Source organism: Mauremys reevesii, linkage group 7 (assembly GCF_016161935.1).
Source record: "Mauremys reevesii isolate NIE-2019 linkage group 7, ASM1616193v1, whole genome shotgun sequence".
In the NCBI taxonomy this organism is placed as follows: Eukaryota; Metazoa; Chordata; order Testudines; family Geoemydidae; genus Mauremys; species Mauremys reevesii.
Genome location: NC_052629.1, coordinates 25878044 through 25896622, shown reverse-complemented (window position 1 = coordinate 25896622; position 18579 = coordinate 25878044). Strand labels below are relative to the sequence as shown.

At 41.0% G+C, this 18579-nt stretch overlaps 1 protein-coding gene across 5 annotated transcripts in view; it reads left to right on the top strand.

Moving 5' to 3' along the window:
- The window catches only part of TCERG1L (transcription elongation regulator 1 like), a 248497-nt gene that overhangs the window by 29738 nt on the left and 200180 nt on the right, over nt 1-18579 (top strand). For 2 of the 5 annotated variants that reach the window (XM_039482841.1, XM_039482840.1), the window contains exons 2-3: nt 10104-10250; nt 11202-11382. In XM_039482841.1, the coding sequence (XP_039338775.1) occupies nt 10107-10250; nt 11202-11382 (325 nt within the window). In that variant the 5' untranslated portion in view covers nt 10104-10106. Of the gene's footprint in view, nt 1-2143; nt 2450-3423; nt 3726-7745; nt 7998-10103; nt 10251-11201; nt 11383-18579 lie in introns of those variants that run through there. The other 3 variants (XM_039482838.1, XM_039482839.1, XM_039482837.1) reach the window with 3 other exon arrangements.

The window sequence follows — 18579 nt, the reverse complement described above, 5'->3', positions numbered from 1 at the left end:
ACATTCATACTGCATTGACCATGGTATATTAGCCATTGCTCAACACCAGTCGAAGTAGTGGTTTTCCTGCATCACCATTACAGGGTGCTTTTGTCAATGGGATACAAATTAGAGTGTAAATAGATGCAAAAATATGTCAACACAAGGCAACTTACACTGACCTAACTTTGTAGCATAGACCAGGCCTAACAGACTTTTCACTTGTGTCAATTACTATGTTGTTGTTAGAAAGCGCAAAAGAATATTATGTCAATCGAGTTGTTTATTTGGCTTAACATTCTGACACCTCTTTTGGGGAAAGAAATAACACCTCATACAATGGGGTTCATTATTCCTACACTGCTGTGGAAGGGGGAAGAGAGTGATTCTTCATAGAAAGAGGAAAGCCTGCTCACACCTGCACTCCCTTCCATTTTTACATAATGTGAGGTATCAAAACATCAGATGAGAACCTCATTCCCACTACAACCCCATTTATGCTGATCTAGTCTTTTTTGAACAGTGCAAAGGGGCGGGCACTGTAGAGGACATATGTAAGGCTGCCTCCCATGGACCCTTTCACTAGTTCTAGCATGGAAACCAACCGGGGGAAGAAGAGGTGTACTGGGAGTGTGGCTGCAGCACACAACATTGTGTAACCTACACATGCCTCAGGCCTCCTTACTAACCTTTCATCTTAATAACAGCCCAATTAGCAGCATTGTTGTGAATTTCCTCTAGCATGAAGTACTAGACAGAGATCCTTTTGAAGATAGTTAATGTTAGAATAGTTGAGAAGGATTACTACTGCAATGACCATTGGGTTACCATTTCCTAAGGAAGGGAACTCATGCATGGGGCATGATGCCAAGATGTGGAAATTATACTCGGATCTTTCTTTTGGTAATGCATGGCACTCCACCACTATGCTGGCTTCATTCAGTTCAGGGTGCAGAGTTTTGTCAGAAGGGTGAATTCAGCGCAAATATTCTGAATATTATAGAGGAGGGTGTGAGTTTTTCCTGTCACTCCATATTTTGTTGCTGGGATTGATCCCTACTAACCTTTCACCATCTGGAAGTTGTTACTCTGGGATTTGTTGTTTGTTTTTCTCCGCTTCAACTAAACTCAACACCACTGCCACTCCATGGATTGGCCAAGAAAGGCAGAATGAGAATAGTGTAATTAGCATTTTCTAAGGTGATCAAGCTTGTCACTTCTGCAGCTATCTCATCCTCCACCAGCCTGTAGAATGAAAGTACTAAATTTCCATAAAGCTGAATCTCTTGAATATTGGCATGTTATAAAGCTGCCACACAATTAGCTTGGATAACAACCAAAGATTTCCCCAGGTATAGAGAGGAAAGGCACATCTATTTTAGTTAGTTAGTTAGTTAGTTAGTTAGAGAGGAGGAAGCCTGAGTGAAAAAGCAACTGATATTTGTGTGTGTGAGGGTAGGCTATAGAATGTGTCTCTTCTACCAAATGATGCAGACTTTATTCTGATCAGCTAAAAGCAGAAGTGGCTTTCTGACCTATCGGTGTAAATAAAGCATTCTTGTCGAAGATCAGCAAAATGTTTGATTGGGTATGCTGATATTTGTAACAAATTAAAAACAAGACACATTTCTGGCATTTAACAGTGTATATTAGAGTCTTGCAAGGGTTTTCCTGAGATGATAAACCATAATAACATGTGGGGTGTGGATTTTTTTCAGGAGGAGGAGGAATGAAGACAAATACAAACAATTGCTATGTAGCATGACATACTGTGTACCTCTCCTATCCCCCACACTTTTATGTAACATTAGTTCAATATACTAACTACAACTGTCCCTCTTTTTATGCAAATGAGCCTTAGAATTGCATCTTTATTGATTACATTTTCCCTCTCCCAAACCAGATAGAAAAGGGAATGCATGTACAGAATACAGAAGGTAGTAAGGAGCAAGGCAAAATACGTCTGAACACACATTTTCAGCATGATGGCACGGGGCCTTAACTATACCTCTCTGTCACATGGTTACTAGCCTCTTTACAAAGGGGCATGGTCCAGTTTACCTGGACTGATTAAACTGATCAGCTGGGTTTAAGGGAAGGCACCTGGGCCTAGTTAAGCGGGGAGTTTGCTGCAAGTGGGTGTTGGCAGAGGCCTGCAGACACTGCAAGGAGAAAGAAGGCTCCTGCATAGCTATGAGTTAGCAGGGAGAAGACAGCAGCATGGAAGATCTGTGGAGAAGGCTAAGCTGTAGGCTGGTGGAGAACAAGGACACAGACTCTTGCAGAGGAATGGCTGTTCATAACTCGGCACTGAAGCAAACAAACATTTGTTTGAATTCTGAAGGCAAAACAGACCTTTGGAGAAGAGGAGCTATGCTCAGCTTGGGAGTGGGGCAAGAGAAATGAACTCTTAAAAAGAAGACAGACCCTCAGGGAGGAAGATCCCAGCTGAAAGTGGGATGAAGACTTTGTAAGTCTGAGCATTCTTTTGAAAGACTTTGGGGGAAGCCTTAGTAAACTGGACCCCAGAAGGGGGAATGTTTTGAACATCTGGACTCTGTGTACCTTTCAAGGAGCCCAAAGTGAATAGGAAACTAAGGCAGGCCTCAGTAGAGCCATGCTGGCTAGCAGCAGGTATTGCAGAGTAGGTATGCCCTTTGACACTCTTATGGACATTAATGGTACAGGGAAAGAGGTTTTTTGTTTTTGTTTTTCCAACCAGGACTATAGATTGGATTCCTTGCTGTGTTCATTCTGGCTATCATTTGACCTGACTATCTGAGGATTCCTCTTTTGTAAGGATAATCCTTGGAAGGGGCAGAGCTGGTATACACTCTGTTTCCTCTATCACTCCAGGCATAAGGAGCATTCCCAGAAAAAAGCGGGGTGGGGTGGCTGAGGCATCCTGTACACCAGCAATTGGGTAATGGAATAGCCCTTTGGCCCATGGGTTGCTGGTCACACCATAGATAAACTTCATGATATATCAAGGATCAGACTGGTGCTTGGCTATTGCTAGAATCAGGAGAGCCCAAAGATGGGAAAATCCTTGCCCCAGTCCCCCAGCTTCAATGAAATATTTTGGCTGCAATGGAATATCTTGCCTTATGACTTTGGTTTATTTGTAGGTATTATCTGCCCATCTGAATAAGAAAATTGTTTTTGATGATTAGTATCTGATTTTGCTATAGATGATCTTGGACTCCCTCATGATTATTTTTAAGAAAAAATGTGGATCTGTGAGATAAAAACCAAATACCCACAATTAGGAACTGAACAGCATCCTTTTCAAATAGAAAAAATCCTCAGAAGAAGCAATCTCTCCCCTGAGCATAAGAGACAAATATGTTCAAAGAAAACTATGGTTCTTTTCAACTTTTGCTGTTTATGGGAGAAAATAACGTGTGCTATCCACAACTCTATTTACTTATTTTTTTATTAAAGATCGCTTGAAACCTTGAGGACCTTATAATTATCTTACACTAACCCAAAAGATGTAAACAAAGAGGAAGAGAGAGTGCCTCTTTAAAAAAAACCCAGAATATACACAGACAATGTCTATCGCCTGAAAAATCACAGCTATTTTATAACATTTACTACTAACCAAGCTCTTCAGCTGCTATTTCACTGTAATACTGAACAACTTGCGAGTGAAAGAGACTGAAATGCTGGATTCAGACCTCCTAGGTCTACTGCTTTTTCTGGTTCTGGGCTCAATGTGGGATGTTAATATGAAATGTGGAGAGGTGTGTGTACAAAAAATAACGCTGGCACTAAAATATTTAAATGTTAAATATGTTATTTGTCAGAATTCAGATTATTCAAATCTCTATTTCCCAGTACTCCTCTCTATCAGCATATAATTATAACCAAACACGAAGAAAAACATATTTGCCATTGAAACTTCTTCAGGGTTATTCTCTGGACTCGAAGAGCAAACTTTTTCACAGTGAATAAAATAGAGAAGTTGGGGAGAAGAAATTATTTTATTATCCCTGACTTCCTTGTGTACAGGCTTAACATGTCTCTTGCTAGTTGTTTTAAGATAACAGCACAGATTTGTTGAAAAAGGGCTAAATAGTATTATTACTTTTTGACATTTTGGGAATTAAGCGGCTACAAAAATAAGATTAGTGATAATTTTCTCCTGCTCCGCACTTTGCCGTATGATTGTCAGTGTGAAAAAGAAAATAGGAACAATCCTGGGCATTTGGCAGGGAAATGCATGAAGTGACTTTTAAAGTGTGATTTTTTTTTCAAATTTCCAAGACTTTATGCATTTCTATAAATGCAGGTACAATTCATTTTAATATATTCTATTTATTTATTTGGTTAGAGAAGCTGTGATGGCATTAGCCAGTCAGAACACTTGCCTATTTAGTATCCTTCCAGCAGTGGTCGGTGTCTATATTTAAAGGGAGAGAAAAAAGCTAGCGTATTACACACTGCTGGGGGTAGAAGGGAGGCAAGGGAGGGAAATACCTTCCTGACCCTTACTATGTGCTTAGCTTATACCTTGCAGGAAAAAAGCAGCCAGTTAACTTAAATGAGTGAGCAGCAAAAAATCTAGTGATTAAAGTAGATGGAAACAGGAGGGAAGCTTTCACTGCACCCACCAGAGAGGAAGAGGTGCTGTGGAGGAGAGGTGCTTGCCCAAGCCAAGGAGGAGAGAGAGCTGTAGAGAGAATGCTCCTCTCTGCTTTTAGCAGAGGAAGAGGAAACTCTGGTTTGCCCCTCCATGCATACACACACTTTCACGCTCACTCTTTCTTAACCCCTGATTAAATCATCATACTAAAATTTGTCAACCCTTCACCACCACCTTTAAATTATCAGAGCTTTAAATGTGACCACAGAATATCTGACATTTTCATGTGTTTATCTTGACGGTTCAATTTTAAAATATGCAACAAATAATTTTGTTAGCAGCATAATGTAGAAGCCATCCTTTATCCTTTGGAAAAACATAGCAGATAAGTCTGAATAACTAGTGGCCATGGATATTATTTTGTTCTAAGAATAGTGGGAGTACACTTAGGTGTTTTTAACTGATAGTGCCAATAGAGGTCGGCGGTGCACCAAACGTGCTGCTGAAAGTGCATTTCTTTGACAGTTAAACTCTTGATACATTTATCTATAGTGGGAGCTGCTCACTTGTATGAAGAAGAGGGGTGATATATGACCCATATAAGAGAACATGGCTGAGAGGCTGAGAGTTTGGAATGCCTCTGGGTGGTGGTTGTTTTTTTGTTTTGTTTTTGTTTTTTTAAATGAAGCTCTTCACTTTTATGGGTCTATATATATTATTTGGGTGTCGGACTACACTCCCCCTTCTATGTATAGAGAGGACTCTCTGTGTTCAGATCTTCCCTTCTCTCTCTATGGGGTCTAAATTGTCTTTACAGCATCCTTCTCTATCTGCATTGCACTTTTGCCTTCTGAAGGTTGAGGCTAGGGGGGCAAGGGAAGCTGGATGTACATTATTCTCCCATCAGTGGAAAAAATTATGAAAACATTAATATAGCATGAGTCTGCATTCACTTTCCTGTAGAGAAGGGGACAGAAGAGGTAGGGGTAAGGTGGAAGGCAGTGGTGCTCTGGAGCCGCCATGACTCTGGGCCTTTGTGTAGATGGTCCTGGGCCTTTGACAAATTCCCTGATGTATGTGGGTTCTGGGGACTAAATATCTTCTGCAAGAAAGATAATGGAGGGAGTGGGGAGCAGGGAGATTCAGAGTCATGGAGTGGAAGATCTGAAGGAGTCTTCACCAGCCCTAAGCTCTCTCCTGCATGTTTTTGACAGGAAGGAGAAATTTCCCATTGTTCATTTTATTATAAGAAGTGCACCTCTCTAGGATAGTGAAGACTTGTCCTCACACAGGCGCCTTCTCTACAGTGCTATCTAAAGTACCTCAGCCCAAACTTGGACACATTCTAGGGGCCAGGTTATCTTGCTTTCTGTTGTCATGTTTCCTGAATGTCTTCAAAGCCACTGTACATTCATGGTGAAAACTTAGTTCTTGGCCTGTTAGCTGTGTCTTTTTTATTTGATTTGTATTATGGTTGTATATTGTCCCATTGTTCTTGGTGCTATACACACAAAGTAGGAGAGAGTCCCTGTCTCAAAAAGTATGTAGTCTAAATAGACAGAGGATAAAAGGAAAAATGGGTAAAGAAGTGAAGTGTCTGTGGCAGGTCAGTGGCAGAGCCACTACTAAAACCTAGGAATCCTGAATCCCCATCCAATGTCCTAACCACTGGGTGCACTGCCTCCATCTGTAACTGTGGATAAGAGTTTTTAAGATCCAGCGTTTGCTGGTAAAAATGTTCAGTGACTTGTAGAAGTGTCCAGTCCCCCAGGAACTTAGCACTTGCATAGAAAATTATAAGTAGGGGTGTTAAGTGAAAAAATCCCTGCATCAAACCCAGACTATCTATAACTAGAGCTGGCTGGAAATTTTCCAGTGGAAGGTTTTGTTTTGTCTGTTTTGTTTTCCCCTAGGAAAGTGCTGTTTCATCAAACCATTTCTTGGAAATTTGGCAATTTTTTTGTTTAATTTAATTTTGATTTTTTTTCTATAAAAGCAAAATGTTCCATTTCAGGATGACATTTTTCAAGTTCTGAAATGACTTTAGCCAAATCTTCTTAAACCTTATGTAATATAACGTTTAAAGTCAAAATCAGAACAAAACATTTCAAGTTTGGTGAGACCAAACACTGCCGTTGACCCCCAACAATTTTTGTTATGCCCCCTTCCCCAGAAATCTTGGACTTATGTTGATGTTTTAAGTTTTGTTGTTGTTCTTTCTCTGGAATGAAGTGAAAACACATTTTGAAACGTGGCTGTTTCTGTGAAAGGGAAATTCTGACTTTCCACCAGCTTTACCTGTCACCCTTTTCCAAGGGTGATGATCAGCTAGGGCGCTCCTGGTGGGCACGGCGGAAAGCCCCTTTGCTCAGTGCCTGAGAGCGGAGCCAGCTTCTGGGAGCAGGGGCCTCGCTCCGCTCGCGTCCTCTTCTCTGGGGAGCTGCCGGGGGGAAGGACTGAGCGCCCAGCGGTCTCCCCTAGGGGCACCCTCAGCCGGGTTAGCTGGGTGTGTGTGTGTGGGGGGGTGATGCTTCTGTTAGAGCTGGGAGCCGGGCCTCCCCCCCCCCCAGCCCCTTCGCCCCCTGCTGCCTCCCAAGCCAGAGGAGCGGGCTCTCCCTCCGCCCCTCTTAGGCAGGGGCCCTCTCCCCTCCCGCTCCTGGCCGGTTAGCCCAGCTCCCCTCCCCGCCTTTACACATCTCCCCCTTTCCTCCTGTCTCCCGCCCCCATCCCGCGGACTGAGCGGCGGCCCCGCTGCCCGGGGCCGTCCTTCCTTCTGCTCACAGAGGGGGAAGGAGTCGGTGGCGACGCTGCCTGAGACCTGCCACCAGCTGCTGCCCCCCCCCCGCCCCAGTAGGTGTCTCCTGCCGGGCTATGCATCAGCAGAAGGGGAGGGAGGTCTGGGCAGAGGGCGGAGCCTGCCGGCAGCAGCCCCGCTGAATGGAGCGGAGTTTCGCTCGGCTCTGGTGCTGCCGCCGCCGCCGCCGCTGCTCCAGCCGCTAGAGCCAGCGGGGTCACGGATGGGCATCGCGCCCTCGGCGGAGCTGTCCCGGCGCCGGACCCGCTGCTGCCTGCCCCTGCGCGTCCCGGCGGCGAGCCCCGCGAGCGGAGGGACGGCCCCGTGCCATGTAGAATGCTCCCGGCTCCGAGAGCCAAGCGGCAGCAGCCTCTCCTCTGGCAGATGAATGCGGAGCCCCCACCGCCTCCCTGGATTTGGATGGTCCCGAGTGCGGCTGGGCTCTTCAGGATAGGTGGGGCCGGGGTGGTGCCCCCGCCGCTTCTGCTCTCCTCGCCACATCCTCCCCACCCTGCTCCTCTGCTCCAGGGGCTTCCCGGCTGGCAAGTCCCCTGCGAGCCTTTCCTGCCTCTCTCTGTGCCCTCTGCGCCAGATCAGCGCCCTGCCGTGCACCAGTATCCCTTCCTGAATGGGCAGGTAATGAATGCGGTTCCCTTCGCCTCGCTCTTTCGCGATCCGGGGGTTTGACTCCCGAAGTGCTGCTAGAATAGCACAGCCGACTTCATCCACGCAAGTTCGTGCGTGTCATTTTTCGGGCCAGTAAAAGCCACGCTGGCGAGGCGCAGGTTGGGGGCGCAGGGGGGGATGCGGTGGTGACTGCCCGTGCAGAAAGCCGAGGGCAGAACTTTTGCCTGCTGTCCAACGCGCGGTGGTGCTGAAGTTACCCCGCACAGCCCCGTTTGTTGCAGACCCACACAGTTTCTGCGCATCCGTTAGTAACTGCACCGGTTGTGTCAGACTTCAAAGGCAGGGGGAGACCGCATAAACTATTAATCGGAGTTTATTTCGGATTCCGGGCGTGTGTCTTCGTTCTTAAGCCACATACCGTGTGTTTGTAACGCATAGAACCGCAATCCCCGCCGTCAGACTCGAATGTGCTAAGAGTTAATGTTCTGTAAGAGTCTGGGCCATACAGTTGGTCAGTGGCATAACACAGTTTATGAGAGTTCGACTGGAAAAAGCGGAGGATTGAGAGAGCAGAGATTGCATTGATTGCGTTGCAAAGAGAACCCTAATGCTGGGGCTGAGCAATGAACTGAAGGCTGTCTTTGGTCGGGTCCAGTGCATTTGTTCCAGGAAGAGGCATTTATTTTCCGTAGAAAATAATCTTGTTTCATATTAGCTGCGAAAGGGCAGGCTAGGAATAGCGTTTATTACTCCATTTAAATAAGTGAAAGATATAAGGGTCTTTCATTCAGCCAAGTAACTTAAGCCTGTCTCTCCTCCTTGCTTTAAAACAAAGTTGCCTTGCCATTTTTAATATCGCTCTACTAGAAGAGATAAGGCATTGATCACCTGAACAGTCCTATTTTTATAATATTTGTGAATGTCCCATAAGGCTTTTCCATATGCATAATATAAATAAAAAAAAAATACAACTGGATGCCGTTGCAACATGTTTTTATGTTGTAGTGTCAGGATGCTGCCACTAGAGGTATTTAATGTCTAGGAACTAGATTTTTTCCCCCTTAATGTTTAGAAACCCGTTACCTGCAATATTTTTTTTTCTTAATAAAAGAAGGGGGTGGGGGACGGCTCATGAATTGGCTCATTAAGGCTTGCCTTGTTCACTCTTTAACCCTTTGATCTTTTCCTATTTGCTATGGAAAAAGCAGGCTGGTAATGAAGGGGCACTCTAACAATATAAGCCTTTAAATTCAGTGTCTCCTATATATAATAAATACAATAGACACTAAGATATTTTGAACCATATTAATGTAAGCAATACCTCTTAGTGGTGCTTTTTGATGAATGTTTCAATTATTTGTCAGTGTTGTAAGGCCACTTAAAATTACTTTTGCTGGTCAGCTTTAATATTAATCTTAAGTTTTAACGTATTAGATATTAATAGCTATGTAATTTCATAGTAGTTTAGCACTTCTGTTGTATTTTTAATGCTGTTTCACATAAAACTTTGAACTCCATAATCTTAGATTAATTTCATTTAGAGATTCCCAGTCAAGCATTTTAGCTGTGAATGTCTCTTGGAACTTAGTGATTTGGAAAGAGGGTGAGCAGGAGAAAAAGCTACATGCTTTTGTGTTTAATGGAAGGATAACATCAATTATTTTGAAGTGGGAGGAAATTTGATTGAAATGCAGAAATGTTTGTACAGTATCAATGTATTTGTCCAAAGAATTCAAGAGTCAGGAAATCACACATTCTGCCTTGTCTTTGTTTTGTCCATTGCCTCTGGAGACAGAAACACATACACTATCTTGTATGATGATATTTTCTATTTATATGTGACTTTTTTCCAGTTCATTGCTGATTAGTAATAGTATTGACTAGGTACTCTAACTCTGAGCCTTCTATTTGTAGATTTCTATAGCAGTGTAGCTTTGAGTGGCACACAATACATGAGACTGATACATTTTTTTTAAACCCAATGTTTAGACTAAAGAGGTTGATACATTACATTTGCTTGAAATTCACCTTTTTAATACAGTATGTACAGACATTGGTTGATTTATTGTAGAATATTTGTAATTCATTTAATTTTTAATTTTCTTTTTTTTTAAGTGGATGTTTGGAGCTCATTCTCCAGTTATAGGATTTTCACCTTCTTCTAGTGTGGAATTTGTTCCTATCTTCCCACATGTATACACATCTACTATTCCACCTCATGCCAGGAAAAGTTGGAGAGATAAGAGACTACCTAATTGCAAGGTAACTCTGAACTTTACTTGGAACATTTTTATATTAAGATCTTATCATAACAACTGGAAAACATTGAGTTTTGTAAACTGTGAAGGCATGCAGAAGGTCAGCAATCTAGGTCAAGCAAAAATCCTGTAGAAAAGCTAATGCTATAAAAAGTTGATCAATAAATAGGCTATTTCTGAAAGTATAAATCAACAATTCTCTTAAATAGTGAAAAGGACTAAAATAACTTTAATATTAGTTCTATATTAAGTCAGGTAAAATATGTTTGTACTACCAAAAATATGTGGTTTTGATGTGTTTTCCGTATTTTGGCTACTTGCAACACCTTGCTATCAACTGCATGTTTATATAAATTTGTTAGAAATGGACTCAGCAGCTGGAATCCTAGCAAAGCTGAAGTCAATGGGAGTTCTGCCATCAACTTCAGTGGAGCCAGGATTTCATGCAGTATTTGCAACCTCAGGCCTTGATCCTGCAAACAGCTAGGCATGTATGTAAATTTAAGCATATGAGTAACTATAGGATGGTCTTATCTTTTTTTACCTCCTCCATCTCTCAGCCCTCGCTGGAACAACCTTGGGCTACTAAATGTTGTAGATACATTTGTTCTGCCATAGCTGTCTCTGGGGTAGGATTGGCCTTATTCTTTCATATTGTGGGGTTTGGATTTTTTTTTTTTGGTTTGGTAGTACTTCCTAAACTGGATAGTCCCCTTATGAGATTGTTTGTTAGATAACCATGCCCTCCCAATAGTTAGGAAGCATAAATCAATCTATATATAAGACTGTTCATGTACTTATAAGGCTGTTCATGATTTAGGACATGATCTATGTTATAAACATGTGTATATATACCTATGACAGCTTGAATCAAAGACCTAAAAAACAGGAAAACAATAAGCAATTAAACTATATTATCTTCAACTTCAACATACTTTTTATTTATCCTTGGCAGATATATTTAAATAATGCATTTGCTCTGGATTCAGCGTGGATACATCCTGAGGAATCAAGAATCTTCCAGGGACACGAGAAGCCTCTTTTAATGACAAATCAAGTAGCTATGGCTATATCTAGGCCAGCTATTGCCTCAAGGCCTCTTCCCACAGTGGTGTTAACACCTCAGCCCATACCAGGTTAGTAATAAATAATTATGAACACTTTTTTTACTATCCATTTTCATTCTATTGATCTTATTTTTAATTTAGGTAGCTGCTTCAGTCCTGAATTCTTTTCTCAGGCAAAATTCCCAATTGGGTTGTAACCTTGATAACAAGATCCAGAACAAGAACATTTCACCTTTATTTAAATTTTAAAAAATGACGTGGAAAGAAAAAGTATAAATTTATGGAAAATTAGAACCCAGATTCCTCAGCAATCCCACTCGATTGACCGAGGGTATATCCAGCCCAATGATGACTTGGTTTATTTTCAAACATACTAGTGAGATTGTTGACATAATATTTAATGTGTAATTTTAACATTAGTTGCTTATTTTTAGAATTTGATATAGTCTGGGTATAGACAGTTAATTATTAATAGGGAACACTAATTGATCCATCAGTTCATTAAAACTAACTTATGCAAGATAACATGCATGAAATAAATTCCATTAATCTACATAAATAAGGTATGTTACAGCTGCTGACGGTATTTTGTGCTAGTGCTACGTTTTATACCCAGAAAAGGCCAGAAAATGTATTGCTGAAAAGATGGATGTGACCTTTCATTAGTATTTTGTTGTATTGATCTAACATGCTAATTGCCCCATAGAAAACACTAATAAACAAATAATTAGAATAAAGATAATTGAAGCACAAATGTAGATACTAAAAAAAAACCAACAAGGTACTTTTTAAATAAATGTCTGTCTTACTGAGATCAAAGCTAATGCCATTTTAAATAATGGCAAAACCATAGCTATCCTAGCCTTCATTATTATGGAATTGTTATTATTCTGAAACTGTACTGTAGACATGTAATTTTCTACCTTCTTGAATTTTCTCAATTTTCTGCTGAATGTAATAAGGCAACATTCTTTAGGATAATGCAGAGATTTATTATGGGGGAAAATCCATTTTCTGTCTGTTTGCCAGACTTTTTTATTTCAGTTATCAATTAATCTTATTCAGCACTTAGGAATTAAGCAGAACAATTCAAATAATTTCTGTATTTCAAAGGTTTTAATAATACTTTACAATAAGCTGCCTTCTGTTCTTGCCACTATTAATTATTGATCAGCTCTAGTGCTGTTCAGCTTTCCATAATGGATGATAGGGACCATAAATAAGTATACTGATGGGCAAAACAATTATACTGCTTATGCATCTCTACCTGGATGCCTTTTACTTAATTTGTGTCCCAAAAATGTATGCACTGTTTTGAAGTTTATATCTGTGGCTGGCTGCCATGTTGATGGATGCTTTTATAAGTGCCTGATGGAGTGTATTTGGAAGTAAAATACTGGTTCCCACATGCATTGGTGGTCTAGGAACTGGTAGCATTGGGTTCTTTTTCTTTTTTTTTCTGGTGACTTCTGTCTATAAATACCTCCTAGTAGTAATACACAAAGAGGGCCTAATGCTGTAGTGCTAACTTAAGTAAAACTCACAATCAACTCATATTAATGTAATTAAATGTAAACTACTGGAGTTAGTCTGCTCCAGCTCCCATTGAAGTCTATGAATGGGATTTTGTAAAACACCAAAATGAATTAGGTGCCTAATTTACATTGACTTTCAATGAGAGTTAGGTGCCTAACATACTTAGGAGCTTTCGAAATTCACACTCATTAAGAAATACCTCCCCGCCCCCCCCCCCCTTCCCTCTGGACTCTCTGTTAAATTTATTTCTATTCATGGGGACTGGAAATGCCATGTTTGCATTTCTTGGAGTTTCTTCATTATCATATCAAAGGTGCAGGGGCGGCTCCAGGCACCAGCACGCCAAGCGCGTGCCTGGGGCGGCAAGCTACCGGGGGCGCTCTGCCGGTCGCCGCGAGGGCGGCAGGCAGGTTGCCTTCGGTGGGATGCCTGTGGAAGGTCCACTGGTTCTGCGGCTTCGGCGGACCTCCTGCAGGCATGCCGCCAAATCCATGGGACAGGGGACCTCCTGCAGGCAAGCTGCTGAAGGCAGCCTGCCTGCCGTGCTTGGAGTGGCAAAATACCTAGAGCCGCCCCTGCAAAGGTGGATTGGGACCATCTATTTCTGTCATTGTGGATCCCCCAAGATCCTGGACCAGAGGCCTGGACCATCTACACTAAATTTAATTAGGAGTTTTTCCTGAATAAAGACCACAGGATCTAGTCTACTATTAGCACTCAAATAGACACACAGGGCCAATCCTCAGCTGGAATAAATCAGTATAGTTCCACTGACTTCACTTTCTCAGCTCTTGTTCTTGTGCCGTGTGTCTGGCAGAAGTCTTCTGATCATGCTGAGTGTCTCCATTACAAATTCACTCTTTCTTCATTTAATTGTGCCACCTTCTTAGCTCTACTTCTCCTTCAGTGAATCCGATACGTACATTTCCAGGCATCTTTGGAGTCTCTCCACAGTCCCTTTTTTCTGCCCTCCACTATACCATCTCCTTTCTCTGTCTCGGCATGCACCTCCATCTCCTCCAAGTTACTGGTGCGCACAACCTGGGTATCATCTTTGACTGCCCTCCCAGGCCCACACATTCAGGCTGTGTCTAAAACATGTTGCTACTTCCTACACAATACCTCTAAAATCCAGCTTTCCATCTCTCCAAACAGCTAAAACTCTCCTCCAAATTGTCCTCATTTCATGTTTTGACTATTGTAACCTCCTCCTATCTGGCTTGGACTACTGCATCTTTGCCCCCCTCAAGTTCACTCAAAATGCTGCTGCCAAGATAATCTGCCTGGCTCATTGCTCTGCCCACCTCATGCAATCAGCACCTTCAGTGGCTCCCTTTTCATCTCCAAACTTAAGCTTTTTGAGTTAAATCCTGTCCCCACTGAAGTGAATGGGAGTTTTGCCATTGATCTCAATAGGGTCAGGATTTCACCTCTTTGTCTTCACCTTTTAAACCCTTCACACCATTCAACAATGCTCCTCTAATAACTTAACATGATGCCAACCCCTGCCTTTATTTCTGCAATGTTCTCAGCCTTTAGTATCCACCAGTCAGCTTCACTTTCAAATACTTTTGCACTTTCTTCTATTTTGCCCTTTATGCAGAAGGAAAAGTCCCTGATATAATTAAATTTAACATTCCTGTAGGGGAGAAAATTCCAAATAAACTCACCACTATAGCTTTTAACTTCAAGAAAGGGCATTACACAAACATGAGGAAGCTAGTTAAATGGAAATTAAAAGATACAGTCACAAGAGTGAAATGCCTACAAGCTGCATTGACACTTTTTTTTAAAAAACACCATAACAGAGGCTCAAACTAAATATATACCCCCACCAAAAAAACAATAAGAGGATTAAAAAAATGGCTAAACAACAGAGTAAAAGAGGCAGTTAGAGACAAAAACACATCAGTTAAAAAGTGGAAATAAAGTCCTTTTGAGGAAAATAGAAAGGAACATAAACTCTGGCAAGTCAAGTGTAAAAGTATAATTAGGCAGGGCAAAAAAGCATTTGTAGAGAAACTAGTAAAAGACACAAAAACTAAGTGAATCAGAAACAAGAAATCGGCCAAATAATCAGTGGGACCACTGGACAATTAAGGTGCTAAAGGAGCACTCAAGGAAGACAAGGCAAATTAATTTTTTGCATCAGTCTTCACTGCAGAGGATGTGAGGGACATTCTCAATCTAAGCCATTATCTTTAGGTGGCAAATCTGAGGAACTGTGCCAGATTGAGGTGTCAATAGGGAAGGATATGGAACAAATTGATAAACAGTAATAAGTCACCAGGGCCAGCTGGTATTCACTATTGCATAAATCAGTCTCTGTACCAGGTGACTGGAAGGTAGCTAATGTAGAGTTAATTTCTTTTTTTTTAAACTCCAGAGGTGATCCTGGCAATTACATGCCAGTAAACCTAACTTCAGTACCTGGCAAATTGGTTGAAACTGTGGTAAAGAACACAATTATCAGACACATAGATGGATATGATATGTTGGGGAAGAGTCAACTCGGCTTTTCTAAAGGGAAAGTATGCTTCGCCTCTCTCTTAGAATTTTTTGAGGGTATCAACAAATATAGACAGGGTGATTCAGTTGGTATAGTTGTACTTGGACTTTCAGAAAGACTTTGATAAGGTCAACACCAAAGGCTGTTAAGCAAGGTAAGCAGTCATGGCATAAGAGGGAAGGTCCTCATGATCAGTAACTGGTTAAAAGCTAGGAAACAAAGAGTAGGAATAAATGGTCTGCTTTCACAGTGGAGAGAGGCAAATAGCAGAGTCTCCCAAGAATCTGTACAGGAACCAGTGCTGTTCAACATATTCATAAAATCATATGGAAAAAGGAGTAAACAATGAGCTGGCAATGTTTGCAGTTGATACAAAATTACTCAAGAAAAAGTTAAGCCCAAAGATGATTTTGAAAAGTTACAAAGCGATCTCACTATGTTGATAAATGCAAAGTAATGCACACTGAAAAACATAATCCCAGCTATCCATGCAAAATGATGGGGTCTAAATTAGCTGTTATCACTCAAGAAAGAGATCTTGGAGTAATAGTGACTAGTTTTCTGAAAACATCTACTTCTTCACACAAAGTACAGAAGAACTCATTGGCAGGGGATGCTGTGAAGGGGAAGAGTGTAACTGGGTTTAAAAAAGAACGAGATAAGTTCATGGAGTATAGGTCCATCAATGGCTGTTAGCCAAGATGGTTAGGGACAGTATCCCGTGCTCTGGGTGTCCCTAAGCCTGTGACTGCCAGAAGCTGTGACTGGATGATGGGTTGGATTACACAGTAACTGTCCTATTCTGTTCATTCCCTCTCAAGCATCTGGCACTGGCTACTGTCTGAAGACAGCATACTGGATTAGATGGATCCAGTATGGCTGGTCTTATGTTCTTATAATTCATTCATCCCTTGCCTTATTTTCCAATTCCCTTCTTAAAACTCACCTCTGCTGCAATGCCTACAAAACACTGTCTACTGACTATTGCTATTATAGGGATTATTCCTCTTCTCCTTCCTTTCTTTTCTTACTCCCTCATTCTTATTAATTTACCCATTCCTGCCATTCCTCACCCTCTTTCTACCTTCAATTAAAAAAAAAAGAAAGAAAAATAACAGAGTTGTTCCAATTCTTCACCATATTCATTTGCTTGTATGTCTTCCTTATCCTCAACCCTTCATCTGTTTTGTGTCTTTTAAGCCCTCCAGGATAGACATTTTCATTTAGCTGTAATTTGTACAGTGTCCATCACAGTGGGGCTCCAATCTTATTTAAGGTCTGTGCATGCTATCACAATAGAAACAATAGATGTTGTCACTGTGGAAATCAATAGCATTCTACTGAAGCCACAAATGTTGTCTAATCTTTCCTGGACTGAACTGTTGGAGCATGCACACAATGAAGAGCTTGAAAGTGGGGTGGGGAAGGGGAATGCAAAGGCCTTGGCTAGTGTGGGCTCTTAAAACCTGCTGCAAACCCACTGTTCTCTCTATCCTCCCTAGCTGTGGCACACAGCAGAACTTCTATCCACTAGGAAAGCTGCAATGTAGGGACAGCAAATAGTGTTTGCCAACAAGAAATGGGTGTTTGTTTTCTCCACCATTTTGCCCTCTCCAGTTGCAGTAGGTGTTAAATCTTAAGCTACCAAATAAAAATGACATTACAAGTAGGTCTAGTGTTGCTAAAGCCATCTTACTCTATACTGCTTTGAGTATCAGAAGAGTTGAGCCTTTATTGCATTGCAAATCCTAACTTTTCAGATTACTTGACACAGAACTATAAAAGGAAATGGAAACCCACACCACCTGGAATCAGATGCTTCAGTTGCAAATTGCGGAAGATGCTGGCCCTACTTAGATCAGAATGGTTTTCTGTTTTGTTTTCCCCCCGCCCAAAAAAAAAAAAAAGCCCTGGGAGACTCTTGTCCAGTCAAGCCCATACATTGGATCCATGCCAGGAGTCAGTTATTAGTAACAATGTCCTTGTTTCTTCAGTTCAGTGGCCATTTTAGAATGAAAAAAGAAAATTCATTAAGAATAGGCTTGTGGGATTCGATTTTTGTTTTTTATAATTTTGATGGATAATATTGATTTTTAAGCATTTTTTTTCTTTTTTTAAATTTTCACAGTTGTGGGAAACTGGTGGGGGGTGCAGTGTCAGGCAGTAGGGAGGTCAGACAATTATTTATTGACAGGAAACCTTGAGATTCACAAAGTTATAGCTTTATAACCATTAAAACAGATTGTCAAGATCACATATCAAAATATACAAAATGAATAGCCATAAATCAAGCTAATAAGTTCTCAGGCAGTATTTTTCTTTGTCTAGCTGTACATTTCTATTATTGATAGAAATATTTGATTTGTGGTTATACAGTGAAATTGATATTTACTGATAAAAATCTAATCTTTCCTAGCCTAACTATGAACTGTTGGGGGTTGGTAAATGCTAACACGCATAATTTAGTGCTAACACAAATAATTTGGCAGTTGCACATACTAGGTACTGGAAGGTATTATTTGTTCTGAAGAAACGTAATTGGTTGTTATTCCCTGGCAGATAAAAATGGATTACAAAACCTTGAATTTATGCACTTACAATTTATTTATCTAAAGAAAATAACGACATATTATTTTCTCACCCGAAATGATTGTTTATTTTTTTATTTCCACTAGACAAAGCACTATCCTGTATCTTACGTTGCGGATATAATGTCTACATCTTTAGCAAGGAAAATGATTTATATTTTTCTCTACTACATTGTGCAGTCTGCCATATGGAATAAAGTCATGGCTGGTTTGCTATGAGTCGGATGTGCCTGCTTTCCCTTGTATCCTCGCTTAGGGGATGAGACAAGCCCAAAGCTATATGAACACTGGAAGTCTTTCCAGGAGTCTTGAATTAGCTGTCTAAGCTGGTCATGGTCTTCAGAACTGGTTCCATGTGTTGAGTTGAATTATTAGAAATTCCTTGGGATTTTTGTGAGAAATTTTTTTTGGGGGGAAGGGAGAGCATGAGGAAAAATATCCCCTGTTTCATATCATTACTATTAAAATTATTGAAATTGTTTTAATGTTTCAAGCTGTGTGGTTACAGTTTGTTGGCAGGTTTGCTTCTCAGTCACTGTTTTGCAGGCAATGTTCTTTTTTTTTCTTCTTTTTTTTAAAGCAGTACATTTTTTATTAGTGTTCAAAAAGGCTTTCCATAGAAATCTTGTTGAA